The sequence below is a fragment of the Amblyomma americanum genome, chromosome 10, assembly GCF_052857255.1.
Source record: "Amblyomma americanum isolate KBUSLIRL-KWMA chromosome 10, ASM5285725v1, whole genome shotgun sequence".
Lineage (NCBI taxonomy): Eukaryota > Metazoa > Arthropoda > Arachnida > Ixodida > Ixodidae > Amblyomma > Amblyomma americanum.
Genome location: NC_135506.1, coordinates 52,757,512 through 52,773,652, shown reverse-complemented (window position 1 = coordinate 52,773,652; position 16,141 = coordinate 52,757,512). Strand labels below are relative to the sequence as shown.

General features: G+C 50.1%; 3 protein-coding genes across 56 annotated transcripts in view; all 3 read right to left on the bottom strand.

The window, feature by feature from the left end:
* LOC144106770 (cell adhesion molecule Dscam1-like) overlaps positions 1 to 4,008 on the bottom strand; it is a 102,365-nt gene extending 98,357 nt beyond the window's left edge. The window contains exons 1-2 of one of the 5 annotated variants that reach the window (XM_077639672.1): positions 3,872 to 4,008; positions 3,527 to 3,811 (exon numbers count right to left, since the gene is read on the bottom strand). In XM_077639672.1, the coding sequence (XP_077495798.1) occupies positions 3,527 to 3,811; positions 3,872 to 3,998 (412 nt within the window). In that variant the 5' untranslated portion in view covers positions 3,999 to 4,008. Of the gene's footprint in view, positions 1 to 1,185; positions 1,471 to 1,559; positions 1,705 to 2,326; positions 2,621 to 2,718; positions 2,958 to 3,526; positions 3,812 to 3,871 lie in introns of those variants that run through there. The other 4 variants (XM_077639673.1, XM_077639682.1, XM_077639674.1 and 1 more) reach the window with 4 other exon arrangements.
* Positions 4,009 to 5,618: 1,610 nt separating this feature from the next.
* LOC144107243 (junctional adhesion molecule A-like) lies at positions 5,619 to 7,527 on the bottom strand. Its single transcript, XM_077640240.1, has 3 exons — positions 7,394 to 7,527; positions 6,032 to 6,316; positions 5,619 to 5,629 (listed from the first exon to the last, which is right to left on the bottom strand). Exons 1-3 carry the CDS (start codon positions 7,470 to 7,472, stop codon positions 5,619 to 5,621), a joined length of 375 nt encoding a protein of 124 aa, XP_077496366.1. The 5' UTR covers positions 7,473 to 7,527.
* A 5,986-nt stretch (positions 7,528 to 13,513) lies between these two features.
* LOC144106767 (cell adhesion molecule Dscam1-like) overlaps positions 13,514 to 16,141 on the bottom strand; it is a 163,831-nt gene continuing 161,203 nt past the window's right edge. For all 50 annotated transcript variants that reach the window (XM_077639628.1, XM_077639647.1, XM_077639618.1 and 47 more), the window contains one exon: positions 13,514 to 16,136. In XM_077639628.1, the coding sequence (XP_077495754.1) occupies positions 16,074 to 16,136 (63 nt within the window). In that variant the 3' untranslated portion in view covers positions 13,514 to 16,073. The remainder of the gene's footprint in view (positions 16,137 to 16,141) is intronic.

Genomic DNA, 16,141 nt, shown 5'->3' with positions numbered 1-16,141 from the left:
GGCTGAACCTCCGGGGGACCTGGAACACGTTGCGGTTGCCTGTAGCATTCTTCTGTGTGCAGCACAGATATTTGGAAATAGCCGGACAAGGCAATCGTGTGGAACGACAAATACAATCACTTACCTTGTGCGTTGGCCGAGAGAGCGATGATTACGAGCATTATGCGCTTTTGCATGACGTAACAGTCGGTGTCGGAATTCTAGGGAAAGATCTTGAGAAATAGCACAATGCGAATGCCAAAACTGTGTCCCGGGAAAGTGACGCGGTATCATCAGCGGACCAATGTTCACGACTGATGAGCAAGCTGCAGCTCGCCGTAGAGCACGAAATACGTCATTTCAGTTCAGCGACAGACAGCTAGCGCCGCCTAGTAGGGCGGTAGAACACTAGCAACAGGGATATAAAAAATGAAATACGTACGCCGACTAACCGCTGCGGGCCGTCTTCCTTTGATGTTTTAGTGAGTCGCAAGATGGCGGCACATTTGGAGACTATACATACTACAGATTCCCCTAAAAAATATAATTTGTTTCTGGTTGAATCGAGACAGTCGAACTCGCAAAAAAACATACATACGCAGAAAGAGACCGCGAACGCCCCTCCCTTTGATACTGCTCCCTTCGGTACCAGTGCCGATTATTGACAGCGACGGCTGTAAGGCAATCCAGCTGCTAAATTTATTGCGCGTAAACGTTTGTATGCGGATTATAGTGCGCGGATACGCAGTGCCAAAGCTCACTATTGCTGCCTCGCGCGGCAGTGCGCACAGCGGAATGCGAAAATCCCGCAGGGAACTAGGAATAATTATTTAATGGATATTTACGTGTCAATGCCTAGTTTGAGACACGCCGTATTCATGTCCTTTAGCTTAACGTCGACGTCTGGGGCTCATACAGCGAAGTCAGTTTTAGCATTCGACCGTGTTAGCTCTTCCCCTGCATGGATATGCGGCAGCCGTATAGTCTGCACAAAACCCGCGACGTGACGCTTTGTAGGAGAATGCGTCAGAGCCACTCAGCCGCCGCGGCTCTGATGCTGACAGAGTAGGTGAATTAACGTAACCGAAACATTTCGCACCCTAGCGGGTGGTGTCGATGTGGTCAAGAAAGTATGACATTCATTTCAGTTTCTTTACTAAGGCGGTTATCCAGGTAGCCGAAGATTAGCTCGCGAGGAATCCTCACCTTCGACGATGAGTGTAGCAGAAGCGGTGTCGCTTCCGAAGTCGTTGGCCACAGCGCAGCTGTAGTTACCCACGTCTTCGGCTGCGACCCGCCGGATGGTCAAGGTGACGATATTGTCCAAGACGGTCTTAGCGAACTTGCGTTCGTCGTTCAGTAGCAGCCTACCATCCTGGGTCCATACAATTTTGAAAGGCCTGCTCCCTCGGGTGACTACGCACGTCACGCTGGCCTCCTCGCCCAGATTCACGTTTTGAGGGAAGCTGAAAGGCTGCACGTGCGGCTGATCTGCGTAGTAGAAGGCTCTTGTAAAGCGCAGCCCGGTGCGACTGCACTGAGAATCGCCAGCAGTAGCGCCATAAAGAAGCTACTCTTACCTGAAGAAGCGGCGAGAGTACCGGTTCCAGCAACGGCGATAACAGCGAAGTAAAAAGTCAGTGCTTTCTGGTGCGGAAGATACATGGTATTAAGGGCGACGCCGTGGATGGATGGCGTGCTGCCGATCACATTGCTCGCTACCAACGTTCTGCTTGCCTTGCACTACTACCGCTCCTCTGGGGGTTAGACGCATTGCACGATATGCAGGAAAGTGGCGCCGCGTGCCGGGAACATTTGCAACTAAGCCTTGAGAGTTTTGAACTTTCGTGGTGGCGGAGAAACGAAAGCATAGGCGAGAGGCGGCGAAAGATGGCGACACCACTATTTACTTCTAATAAATTGTACGTTTGAAGGATACAGAATAATTTCCCGGTGCCGGTGCAGTTTATTTCGCATGAGCCTAAAACGTCGGCAGAGCCGCGATTGAATGAATTGTACAATGTAAGCGCGCTGTAAGCATTTTTCTGTCGTTTTGTCCATATACGTGAATGACAATTGGGCGAATGCGGCGTCAAAGAATAGTCACAGCAGCTATAATTTTGCACTATATAGTTATTTACCTGTCATAAACTGCTAAACATGGGCGATTTATGACAGCTAGGTATTGGAAAAGCGGTTCGTCTTAATCATAGCAGCTCATTAACTTCTGTGACAGCTCCCCACTGCATTGACGACAAACATTTAGACTGATACAGATATGCCCTTGATTTATATCTTCATGCCGTGTCTTACTTTAAGACCTCAGAATCCCTCTCCGCGCTCTCACCTTCGACTACCAGAGGTGCAGTGAAGGTGTCGCTGCCGACGCTGTTGGATACGACGCACGTGTAGTTTCCGAGGTCTTCTGCCGACAGCCTCTCGATGGACATCGTGGAGACTCTGTCCGACAGCTTCTTCTCGTAGCGTGACGTGGTGTCTGCTATCGGTCTTCCGTTGTGCCTCCACCGAAATTCCAGGGGCCCCGTCCCGCTTTGTGCGACGCAAGTGACGATTGTCTTTTGTCCGAGAGCCACGTTCTTAGGAAAGGAGTATGGCATGATGACAGGTGTCTCATTGGCATCTGAGTGGAGAAAAATTAATTTTTTGATTCGGTGTACGATACCTCCCTGAAATGTGCATTGAAAACGTGCATTCCAAAAACTAGAAAAACGAGCTCACCTGCGCGGTTGGCGCAAAGGACAGTCTGTGCCAGAAGCCGAAGAAGGGAGAATGCACAGAAAAACGCCCCGTCTTTAAGGACGCAGACCATATCTGAACTGGCTGCTTTGCTCGGGTGTGGCCAGGAGGTATATGCCGCTTTGAGGCTTACGGTGATAGATGCGAGCAAGCTCGGCGTCCTTGGTCTGGTCGCGAAAGGGATGTTTTCACTGCAAAGTGCGACGGGCTAATACGATTCTGGCGGCGAAGAGTGATCTAAGAGGTAGCTGCAGCACTTTTAGAGGAGCCCGTGGTGGACAGGCAGCGCCGCATTGTGGTAATGTTTGCAGTTGTGATTGTGGAAGTGGTGTGTACGTCTTGGCACAGGAGGCGTTGCAGGTTCTTCGATCTAAGAGCTTCGAAGTGGTTGAGCGAATCAGAATATGCGAAAAAAATTTGGGGTTTGGTTTAACTTCAGGAGTTTTGCTATATATCGGAACGATTCGTCTGTATCAATGCTGCTGAGAACAGAATAGCTGAGGAAATCTGCCAGGTAGTACTTCGTACATTTTTTTCATGTTTTCAGCTCAGCTGTCCTTCCCTCTTTTTTGCTCATGCTACAAATCAGGTTAAGAGAACACAACTTGGCGGCTTTCCTAACTTACATGACTTTTAGACCATAAAAAATGTTGGTGAACCTGTGGAATTACATTTGCGGCAATTTTTAGCATTCAGTCATGGGCTCATATAGAACGCAATTTCGACACTTTCGTTTCGACACTTTCCCGTTTTCTATGATCAGCACAGCATCACTTTGTCCTTGCCTCACCTTCAGTGGATAACTCTGCCGAATGGCTGTCCCTTCCTACTGCGTTGGAAACGGTGCAGGTGTAGTTGCCAATGTCCCCAGCGGTGACGCTTTCGATCGTGAGCGTCGCAATGTTTTCCACTACGGTCCTCGCATACTTATTTGTGCTGCTCTCAACGCTTCTTCCGTCTTGCTTCCACGAAAACTCGAAGGGTCCAGCGCCGCTGGAGACCATGCATGCGACGCTTGTCTTCTGTCCCAGGTGAATGTTCGGTGCAAATGAGAAGGGCTGGATCTGGGGGGCATCTGCGTTCAATTAAACGATCGGACCTTCACAACTATCGGCAAGTAAACAAGACTATTCACCGTACGACGATCCGTGAAGCGCTGAAATATTAGGTGTTTGCAAAAGGACGAGCACTAAGATGCTTGCTTTGCCCGACGTCAGTCGCGCAAGGCGCGGAGACAGGCGAGGCGGCTTCGTCGCCATCATGTCGGCCAAATGAACTGGCGATACTACACCACGGCCCTTCAGCGGTTGTCCCGTGCAACTTGTGGACGAGTAGCGCCATAGCGTGGCGGGAAATCGAACTAGCTGTTCGGAGAACCCCGCCGCGGTGGCTCAGTGGTTAGGGCGCTCGACTACTGATCCGGAGTTCCCGGGTTCGAACCTGCGTTTTTATGGAGGAAAAACGCTAAGGCGCCCGTGTGCTGTGCGATGTCAGTGCACGTTAAAGATCCCCAGGTGGTCGAAATCATTCCGGAGCCCTCCACTACGGCACCTCTCTCTTCCTTTCTTCTTTCACTCCCTCCTTTACCCTTCACTTACGGCGCGGTTCAGGTGTCCAACGATATATGAGACAGATACTGCGCCATTTCCTTTCTCCCAAAACCAATTATTATTATGTTCGGAGAATGCGTTTATTTTTTCGTGTGAGTCGCGCTCTTTTCTTGGAAGGCACGTGTTGGGGTTATTGGCGGCGGTGAAACGTACGCTAGTAGTTTTTCAAGATTATCAGATTGCGTGTACTTGACAAGATATAACAGTCAGCAATCCTACGTTCATATATATATCTTAAGTATGCCTTCGCTGATAGCTTGTGTCAGGTTCTTGATTGGTGCTTCGAGGTTTCGCATAGCAACGAGATGAGACGCGGTATCTATTTCATTCCAGTAACTTTCACCTGTGTAAGAAGCAAGTTTGGCTTTACAAGTGCGCTATATATATGCAACATAAATGCGCTGCTGAGGAACCCAGTCTCACCTTGTACAACAAGCGCTGCCGTGTAGCTGTCGGCGCCGTACGCGTTGGTTACAGTGCACGTGTAGTTCCCAACGTCTTGAGCGCCCACTTTCTCGATCACCACCGTGGCAAGGTCTTCCGACTTCGTCTTCGCGTACTTGGAAGCGCTGTTTGCGATCGGCTGTCCGTTCTGTTGCCACTCAAACTGGAACGGCCCCGTGCCGCCGATGACGAGGCAGCCGACGCTCGCTCTTTGACCGAGAGCGCTGTTCTTCGAGAAAGCGAACGGCTGGATCTCTGGTGCGCGCGGGTCCGTTGCCACGTCCCCATTGCGTCGATCCGTTGTTCGGGCGTAATTTTCAGATCGGACACCGCGTAAACGGTACTCGAATGCGATATAAAGGAGCAAAGCAGTGGCAACAAAGCGACTTCTTGGGCTCAGAAACATGACGGGATGCTCGCGAGTATAAAGCAAACCGCTCTGAAGTTGCCGAGTGGACGCAATGCGCCAAGAATCATCGGAGGGAGTAGAACGAAAAAGGGTGCTTCGCACCTTCGCGCGGACAGCTTGCGCCACACAGCGTTCAGTCTTGTAACTACTACAGGAGGCCAGTGCCGTGGGCTACTTTTAAACACCGATTTTCGGCGTTAGAGCAACTAGGAAGGCGCGCCCGCAAAAACAGAATTAATCACTGATTGGCAAATGTACTGCCGACGATCTCGTTCCGTAATAGGTTAATACAAAAATCGACAAGAATATTTCAGGACTACGGGGTTGAGGTCCGCGCACTTCTCGTCATTAACGCGGACGCTAAACTTCCGTATTGCTTGTTCCTGGAGACCGCAGCGCCAAATTACCTTCTAGTATTCTCAGTATGAATCTATATGGTAGAAAAACGGTTTCAAGGAGTATGGTTAACTGGACGACGGAAAGTTGGCACCTTAGTTCGTTGTTGTAACAACCATGCATGTAGGTAGAGTTTAGGAGGCGTCGTTAACACGCGTCGATTTCATCAGTGGATGAGATCATCTCATAAGGAGTCACAGTGACAGCAGCGATCAATGCACACATTTGCGAATCACGTTTCCGCTCGTCGACGTTCACGGCTGTATACCTTTTCGACTCAGTCTGAGCATACTCTAAAGAGGAATACGCCTATGTGGGAGCAAAAAGGGAGTAAACTCTCCTCTAGTGCACTCCCTTTATAAAAAGGAATGTGGAGGGAGGGAAGAAGAGAGTTTACTCCCTTTTTGCTCCTTTGTGTTTAGAGCGTACGTATTACCTCGGACTGTCAGGGGCGCCGTGAAGCTGCTCTCCCCGGCCGAGTTGGAGACGGTGCAGGTGTAGTTTCCGACGTCTTCGGCGGCCACGCTGTCTATGGTCAGCGTGGCGATGTGCTCGGTGACGGTCTTCGCGTGTTTCGACGGCGACGCACCGATGTCCCTGCCGTCCTGGTCCCAGCGGAAGTGGAACGGCCCGTCTCCGCCGACCACTGTGCAGCTGACCAGAGCCCTCTGTCCCAGCGCCACGCTCTTGGCGAATGAGAACGGGCCGACTTCAGGAGGCGCTGGGGACAAGGCATAGGAAAGGCACGTGGTTGCTGCGCGTATGGACATCTTCAAAATTAAATTGCGCCTGTGAGTAACGAAGTTACACATCCCTAACTTCACAGTTTCAAGAATAAAACTCGAGATTTCGCACTCATTCGTGACACTGGAAGAGCGGATTGTGCATGGAAACTACGCTTCCACAACCCCCGCAGTGGTCTCGTTCGGCAGGTCTGAGCCTATGACGGAACCTGGCGGATGGCTGATAAGTGTCACGGCCTCTCCTCTGCGTTTGATCAGGCATTGTATGTTTTCACTACAAGCTGCCGAATGGAGTTTAATTCCAGTATACAATATCCCCAGTGTGGATCGCAGTGGCAAACGCGCGAGCTCTAGAGCGCCTTTTCAGGGGGACTATTTGACCATGACGGCGCCCTTTCACCACTGCTGCCTGAACGTTGGTTATTTTGTTCAACCCCACATTAGTGACTGCGGCTCAGATGTGACCACAACTGAGCACGTATACTCAAGAGTTGTTTGTGCTGCTTTTGTATTGCGCTACAACATCGCCTAACGCTACTTTTGAGTAGAAACTTCGTATATCGTGATAGTGGTTCCAGACGTCGATACTGAATTGCAGAACGATAAGCGCACCTCAATGTACTACACAGCGTCGAAGTGCTGTGAATATAACGGTCTTCCAGGCACGCTCACACCTAGTGCTGCCGTGTGGCTTTTGCCGCGAGCGGCTACAGCGCGGCAGCCGCTGAAGCGGGCTGTGTTCGGAACGAGGAATTCTGCTGAAACTCTCCGCGTTTAGCCTGGCTTCACGAAACCTGCAATCATCATGAAAATAGCGCCATTGAGAGTTTTTCTCTTTCGCGACTTTCACAAATATCCAGCCGTGTAAGTGTTTATAATTTATACCCTAACAGTAAAAAAAAAATTCCAATACCGCAACGCAACTCTCACGAATGCTCCTTCAATTGCACTTCCGCAACACTTATTATATTTACCTATTTCTTCTCTAAAAGAGGAAACTCATGTTGCGCGGTACTTCTTTCAAAAGCGTAAATAAGAATTCCACGCATACTCACATTTTGTACGTACCCCTCCAAAGACCAATAAAATTGTTAAGACGGCCGTTGCAGCAGCTGAAGGCTTGCCTTCGAGCATGTTGGGATGTTGCGCTAACACACACAAGCGTGTCCGCACTGACGGACGTACGGTCAAGACTGGCGTTTCGCACCACACAATAACCTCTCCCTCTTTGCCGCACTGTGCAAGCGTAGCGGACTCGTGGCGACACCTGGAAGGTACTTCTTAAACCACACCGTGCCACATATTGCAGTTCATGGGGCCGGCGCCTTGCGCGTCTGCTTACTCTTACTCCTCTGTAACGCCAATATACTGACGATACCCATTCGCGGTGTCGAGAATCGCCAGCATGGCGATTAATCTCTGAGGCTACGTCGTAACTGCATTCTCGATCAGGCTGTTCGAATTATTTCGGGCGGAGTAGCCAGGCCACTATTTCAGCTTTTTGTTCAGCTCCTCTGGGGCGTGGAAGAATGGGTCGTTAACACCACCTTGTGGAGACCATAGGTGTCAGCCAGGGCGCTCTGTGCCCAAACTTCCCTTGCGCCATCAAATAAGATAACAATAATCATCATCATCACTTGAGCTGGTTTACACTGTTTCGGGTAGGCGACGTAGCCGTTTTTGTAGCCACAAACATTATGTTTTAGCAGCGCACCTGATTAGAACTGACTGCTCATGTGCCGACATATGGGAACAGCCTGTGCCAAAACATTTTAATACGTTAGACACACGATTGCCGAATTTTTGGTTTTTGGCCATCATGAAGAAGGGTCGCACGTCTCGAAGCCTAGTCCGTGCGGTTACTGAGGTCCCAACACAAAGTACTCGCAGTGATATTCTGACAGACACTTAGAAATATACGCTTATAAAAATAGTTTGTTGACTGTCAATGGGCTTCTTACAGACTCGCCTTCTTTTAACATTTCCTTTTGCCTATTCATAATCAATGGACTTCTTATAGACTCTTCGTCTTCCAATAGATATTTTCTTTTCTCTATTCACTGTCCGTAGACAGATGTCTACTAAATGTGTATGGCTATAAATCTATAGATTGTCTATGGGGCTGTCTGTACGATTTGTATTGCCTATAGACTGGTCTATGGAATTTGTCTATAGACAGTCTATAAACTTCGTAGAAAAACTATGGAAGTCTCTAAATTTGTTAAGTGTTCCTTCTGCATGCGAGATTGACGATACAGGTGTAAAAGGCCGGCTTCGTCCTGCCTCTATAGGTACGGGGCGCCAGTACGCGCGGTGGAAAATCCAGCTTGGCAGTTTTTCTATATCCACGAAGTTAACTATGTATATGTTCTGGGTGCCGTTCATGACGCCGGATTTCAGCGGCGGCGAACCAATTGACTTCACTAGCACCTAGCCTAAGTGTGCCCAGAAGAATAGCAGAATAGAAGAACAAAAGTTTTAATTGAGAGTTAGTAGAGTGCATAGAATATCTGGAGACTCCCTAAGTACTTTTCTGAACGCCGACTAATGCTGCGAGACGGGTACCGGGACAACTCTCCTGCAGCATGAATATTATGCTTTCCTCAGAAAATTTAGGGGCAGTCAGTCCCCACACTGCCTCTAGACTGCCTAAAGAACTTTTTGCAATGGCCGTGGACAATAGAAGTTGGCAGCGATGACTGATACCCAGTGCGGTGACCAAAGGCGACCAGGTCTTACGTTTAAAGAAGCACGCGAGTGGTTCTGTGGTAATGGCACCATGTTTGTCGAAGTTGTTAAAACGGTGATAATGAAGCGCGACTCGTTCAGTTTCGCTGCACTCTAGGTAGGGAAAAGGCGTTATTCGTGCGAAACAGCTGATATCACCCCCGGTCGTTTAAAGTTCAGTTCAAGAGTCTAAATTTAAAGAAATTGGGGGATACAAGCTCCTCCTCTAAGGGTATGACGCGACAGCGGTTCCTCTTGCCCGCACTGACATGGACAGTGCTTCCTCTTTCATAATCATATTCATTGTGTGAGATACCGCACGGCATACATATAAAGCCCCGCTTTAACCACGCCGTACGAACATATATGTTTGGCCTAGCGGTAGCGTGTCTGACTCGCAACATAAGGGTCAGGGATTTCCGATGCGCCGCTGGTGTGGCTGGCGCCATCTATGGGAGCCTCTTGTAGTCGACTAGTCCCAATTTTTCAGTCACGCCGACGGCAACGACGACAACCGGCTTTTCTGCGACGCGGGGCCCTTACGGTTTTGAGTAAAATAAACAGCGTCGATAACGTACACCAGCTACGCTTGGGCCACAGAAAAGGCACGGGGGATAAACCTGCGAGAAATGCGCGTTTATCATCCTTCCACGATAGCTGAGATCGAACAGTTCCGCGAAGCGGGCCGCTACAAGGTTCGACACGTGGTCATTAAGGAAGCCTGTCAATGAGAAAAACAACTTTGCATGACGAGCAGACACAAATATTATTGCTCAGTGTTCACCGACAAGACTGTAGATGTCAGAGCAGAGTTAAATTTTTGCTCTACTAGTAACATCAAGTGTGACAGTAGACAACTCTTACTGGTGCCGCTTCTCGGCTCTGACAGCACCACACCCATCCGTAGTGCTGAATGAACAAGGTGTAAACAGTTTCTGCAGTTCCTGGTTCTTTGACACAAAACTGCGCATTGGCTGAAATCGCTGTGCTCGCGATGTCGCTCTCATGCGTTCCATCAAAGAACCTCGTTGCCCTGGGAGTTCCTACGAGAGCGCGCGCGGCGCCAAAGCGGAACGTGGTGAAGAGCCAGTCGCGCTCCTCCCACGTCTTCTTGACGTAAAGCCGACGACACTCAGCCTTGGCTAGCTAGTTCCATCAACAGGTCGTCGATCGTGTGCACTGCATTGGTGATCACTATGGTCTTCAAACGACCCTCATTCAAGAAGTCTTCCAAGGGCGTCATAAGCATTTCCTCTTTTTCCTTCACTTCTAAGACGTGTGCAGAGCACTCTACATGATGGCTCCCACACGGCCCCGGAGCAACGCAGCTGACCTCGATGTAGTCCCACAGTAATGGCAAAGGCGAAAGAACGCACGTTGCGAATGATAGCACCTGGTTGTTCGGACAGGTCTGCTCGACGATCCCGAGCAAGTCCGCCCCAAGGCCGATGAGCAGCATCCTCTCCGCCTCGACCAGGGCTAGGATGTTGCAGCTGAGGATTCCGAGGAAGTCCGTCCCAAGGCCGATGAGCAGCATCCTCTCCGCCTCGCCCAGGGCTAGGATGCTGCAGCTGAGGATTCCGAGGAAGTCCGTCCTAAGGCCGATGAGCAGCATCCTCTCCGCCTCGTCCAGGGCTAGGATGCTGCAGCTGAGGATCCCGAGGAAGTCCGTCCCAAGGCGATGAGCAGCATCCTCTCCGTCTCGTCCAGGGCTAGGATGTTGCAGCTGAGGATCCCGAGGAAGTCCGTTCCAAGGCCGATGAGCAGCATCCTCTCTGCCTTGTCCAGGGCTAGGATGTTGCAGCTGAGGATCCCGAGGAAGTCCGTCCCAAGACGATGAGCAGCATCCTCTCCGTCTCGTCCAGGGCTAGGATGTTGCAGCTGAGGATCCCGAGGAAGTCCATTCCAAGGCCGTTGAGCAGCATCCTCTCCGCCTCGTCTTGGGCTAGGATGTTGCAGCTGAGGATCCCGAGGAAGTCTGTCCCAAGGCCGATGAGCAGCATCCTCTCCGCCTCACCCAGGGCTAGGATGCTGCAGCTGAGGATTCCGAGGAAGTCCGTCCTAAGGCCGATGAGCAGCATCCTCTCCGCCTCGTCCAGGGCTAGGATGCTGCAGCTGAGGGTCCCGAGGAAGTCCGTCCCAAGGCGATGAGCAGCATCCTCTCCGTCTCGTCCAGGGCTAGGATGCTGCAGCTGAGGATTCCGAGGAAGTCCGTCCTAAGGCCGATGAGCAGCATCCTCTCCGCCTTGTCCAGGGCTAGGATGTTGCAGCTGAGGATCCCGAGGAAGTCCGTCCCAAGGCGATGAGCAGCATCCTCTCCGTCTCGTCCAGGGCTAGGATGTTGCAGCTGAGGATCCCGAGGAAGTCCATTCCAAGGCCGATGAGCAGCATCCTCTCCGCCTCGTCCAGGGCTAGGATGTTGCAGCTGAGGATCCCGAGGAAGTCCGTCCCAAGGCGATGAGCAGCATCCTCTCCGTCTCGTCCAGGGCTAGGATGTTGCAGCTGAGGATCCCGAGGAAGTCCGTTCCAAGGCCGATGAGCAGCATCCCCTCTGCCTCGTCCAGGGCTAGGATGTTGCAGCTGAGGATCCCGAGGAAGTCCGTCCCAAGGCCGATGAGCAGCATCCTCTCCGCCTCGTCTTGGGCCAGGATGTTGCAGCTGAGGACCCCGAGGAAGTCTGTCCCAAGGCCGATGAGCAGCATCCTCTCCGCCTCGTCCAGGGCTAGGTAGTTGCAGCTGAGGAGTTTCCCGTTCCGTTCCCCAAGAAGTGGAGAACGCGGCGGCGCAGGTCTCGCAGCCTTTAAGGACTCTTCCAGATGGGGCCCCCTTTGGCCGTCCTCGACGCAGAGGCTTCGCACTCCCGATTGTAGCTCGAATTGCGTGGCGATCTGCTCGGACAAATCGCGCGTCGGTGCCAGCACCAAAGCAACGGTACGCTCGCTGTCTTGCGTGATCGGCTGTTGGCGAATGCCAATGGCGGGGAGGAGGTAGGGGCCTTGCGCGGACCTGACGCAGGCGCCACGCCCCGATAAGTTCTTGCCTGTGAGTGCGATTGCTAGCACTGCGCATTTACGTGGCCGGGCGGGGCCTGGCAGACCGCTCTGACGCCGTCCGCGACGCAATTTGGAAAACTGGCTTCCTCTAAGCGGTGTACCGGCTTTGGTACCACACCATGCCCCGTCGCAGTGATCCAGTTGGCTGTGAAGTAACCTCGGACCGCAGCGTATGGCAGCTCCGCCGTGTTGGAAGTTTCTGGTGCAGGTTCTTCTCGAAGTGCGGCAGCACTGACCCGAAATCTGAAAGTAGGTGAAACTATAAGTCTGTTTTGCATACGCTGACTTCTATTGCTTCCTTAACACCACATGGCTATCTGAGGATGTACCGTTACCAGAAAGCAGTGGCTGTCGTACACAGTCGAGCTGGGATATATCGAACCAGTTATTTCGGATTATCGGCTCTATCGAACTCATGAATTATCCTTTTCAAAAGCCTGTGAAGGCATACGAAAGTTGTGCTCTATACCGAACCACAATTTCGCCGGGTGTGTGATATATCGAATTGAGCGCCGTGCATTTTCAAGTGGTGTTTCTGCTAACTACGTTCTTTGAGCATTTTCCGCACGCGAAGATTAGTCAGTTACACGGCCTTGGACACTTCCCGATAACGCTAGCGCGAGAACCCGCGTGGCGAGTTGAACGTGGGGTGTGCTCGAGTGTGGCCTTCGGTCTCTTGCACTCATTTTTCACGCCATGTGGCTGTCATGTAGTGAAGCTAACCCAAATTAAGCCTAGCGGCGGCCCTCGCGTGCCGTCCTTCCCTCCCGAATGGTTTTTGCAGAAACCATCTGTACTTTAATACTGATAACCGATTATACTGTCTATAGCGTACTCGTAACAGGAGCAGGCATCTTATGATAGACAGCTGTAAATTCTAAACTACTGTTCGCGGCGACTTCGATGCGAAGCTGGTTAGGCCTAGCAGCGCCTTGCCAGCGTGTGCTGTCAGTTTGCCGATGGGCGGCGCATCGCTGTAAGAACAGCGTCACTGTCGTGGGTGCAATCTATTCTTGCTTGCAGGTTACAGATAAGCCTGTCTGTTGCGATTTTTTGCATATAGAATTATGGGTATATCGAACTCTGTTGCATTCCGCTTTGACTTCGATATGTATGGGTTCGACTGTAGCTTTGTTCAGAAAAGGCTTTTCACTGAGACAGACCTGTAGCGTAGAGGCATGGCGCAGTTGGCGCACGGCCGTCTTCTGCGCAGAACTTCGCAAAAATCGGCGATTCTTTTACTGTGGAATCAGGTCCTAATTTTTGGCCCAGAGAATGGAATTCCGATCCTAGCTCTGAAAACCTGGGCAGGGGCACCGGTGTCACAGTGAGTATGGAAGGCGTACACCTTGCAATATCACGCCCATAAACATGCACTAATAAAGATGTGCACGGTTTTCGGGAGGGGAACACTTTATTTTTCTCTGAAGATGAGCACGATCAAACAAGAACAAAATGCCAACAATATTAATAATATGTACACACTAAACAGCAATGCAAAACAATATATCTCTGCTACACACATTCCAGGTAACACACACATGTTCAGTACACAATGCTGGAGCTCACGTGAGATTCAATGATCCACAAAATGCCCTCAAAAACTCCTCTAGTTTAACAGTGCAACTCATCCTCACAGTCTCAAAGCATTCAGCCTTGCTCATCCTGCATCACAAGCATCAGGTAAGTCAGTTTCCATCAGGCTTGCAAGGTTTGTGATCATTTATTATTAACTTTGCTGGGTTGGTCTTCGCCAGATTCATCGAGTTCTTTTTTTCTAAAATAATTCACGTAATATGAACAATATAGAAATACAAAAAGCTTGCACACTAAAAGCACTTTGGCGGTTCAAGCCAGCATGTGCACTTGTTTCATTACAGATAAGCTCCATTACCATTCAAGTTGTCTATCTTGTGCGAGGCGACAACAATATACATACATTATTCACTACCAGAAAGAAGAGCAGCCATTTGCGACAACACATGGGCTGTCAAAATTATTGACTTGAACACTAACCTAAGAAATCACATTTGTCACAGATAATGCATGAAAGTCTATACAGTCAAAAAATGTGTTCCTCCGTTCGCGTAAAAGCTCACTACAGTGAACTCTAGAAACACAGCTACACACCACGACACATAACGCTGATAATTGAGCTGAAGCTAGAAGTGGCTCGTTAAAGTCCTTAGACATGTGCGTGTATTATAAATACTGTTGTACATATGTAGTAATAAGTAGATAAGTCTAGGATAGAGCAAATTGCGAACATGATACAACACTGCTGCAATACACGTGCTCGTACATGTTGTGCTGCTGTGTGCCGTTCACATCTTTCTTTGACTACACAACAACCACGTGCTCCTGTGTGGTGGCGGCCACTATAGCCACGTCTGTGCCATGTCTGTAGTGGTTGTCATAGTGGTCGCCACTAGTACCGTGTATTTCGCCCACAAAAAGCAAAACAAGTTCACCGCATATCACAAATACAAATCAGCCACGCAGGGAACAGTGGTCAGGCAGAACCCCAAAGATCGCCATACGTGCGATTTTCTTAAAATTGACAGCATACAGCATGTACTAGTGCGGGTCACCAAAGGGTTTACCAATGGCGACTCGACGTTATGCTCGAAGACCATGTTTGTCGAAGGTTTTACAGGTGATGACAATGAAACGTGACTCGATCAGTTTCGCTGCACTCTCGATCGGGGAAAGGCGCTTGTTTGCGTAACTCGTGATTTCGTGCTCCACAGGTGATGTCACCCTCCTGCTATCCACAGTTCAGTTTAAGACAACTACAGATGCGCCAGTAGAGGTTAAAAACAAAGCAGTGCTCAATAACGTAGACCAGCTACGCCATTGTCCGCAGGAAACACACAGCTGATAAGTGTACACGTAGTGTGCGTTTATCATCCTTGCATGATTGCTGAGATAGCCGACTTTCGTAAAGTAGACTGTTAAGAGTTGAGGATGGTTCTGTTTCTGAACATTAAACTAATCAACCGATGGAACACCTAGCCAGGGATCAAGAGTAGATGCAAATGTTATTGCTGGATGTATGACAGACAACGGAATTGCATACTAGCTTTCACAATTTCTGGTTCACTGGTGACATCATAGTCACTCAGCACCTCACAGCATTTACTTAGACCATTTTGCAGGCTGTTTCTCCGACAGCAATAGCGGCGACTCTGAAACACACTTTAAACTTCAGCATTTTCAAACACTATCCTGCTCATTCACTACAATTACTGAGCTCGCGATGGCACAGCCATAAATTCAATCGAAAAAGCTACTTTTGAAGCGGCCGCATTTGCTTTTCTATGCCTGTTAGTACTCCCTTCTGCAGTACATAATGGCTTGAGACCCGAACAAAACATCAGCAATCTAAAAGGAATACTGCAAGAATAGATCTGGATTTCACATGAAGTGTGGCTTGTACAGCTTCACATAATACTGGGATACGTAGTTGACCAGCAAAGTGTAACAGTGCCTGCAGTGGCAAAATTCTGATTCCCGCAAAGCACAGGCCACGATGTAAAGCTTGGAAAGATGATAAGGCCAATAATAGGCGCTTGTGTATGAGACTACCATGAGTGTGACCGAAAAGAGAAAAGAGTTGCCGATGTCTCGCGAGGGATGCTTGTACAGTGAGCGTTGAAATTCCGATCGCCATCCGGTTGGCTTCCTGGGTCTCCATAGCTTCTCTCACCAAACCAGCATTCCTAACGTCTGGAGGGTTAGCAGAGCTATCCTATTCACCCATTCAGAGATTTATAGTTCCGGGATGGCTCGGAGACTGCTCAAGCACAGTCGAGTAGCAGACCGAATGAATTTTCCAACCGACAAAGGCTGTACCACCTCGCAGTCGACGTAGGAGTGATGATGCTGTCGTTGAAACCCGAAGCTGAGCCGTGCAGAGGCAGGGCACCCGTGGCCGACGTCAGAGGTGGAGACGTTACACGATGTTGCGCTTTCCCTGTGTCTTGAGCCTAGCGTAACTGCCGATGCCGTCGTTGATCTGCG

Coding starts and splice junctions, on each gene's coding strand:
- LOC144107243 (XM_077640240.1), bottom strand. CDS start 7,472: ATGCTCGAAGGCAAGCCTTCAGCTGCTGCAACGGCCGTCTTAACAATT. Junction 6,317..7,393: donor TGGAGGGGTACGTACAAAAT/GTGAGTATGCGT, acceptor CCTTGTCCCCAG/CGCCTCCTGAAGTCGGCCCG.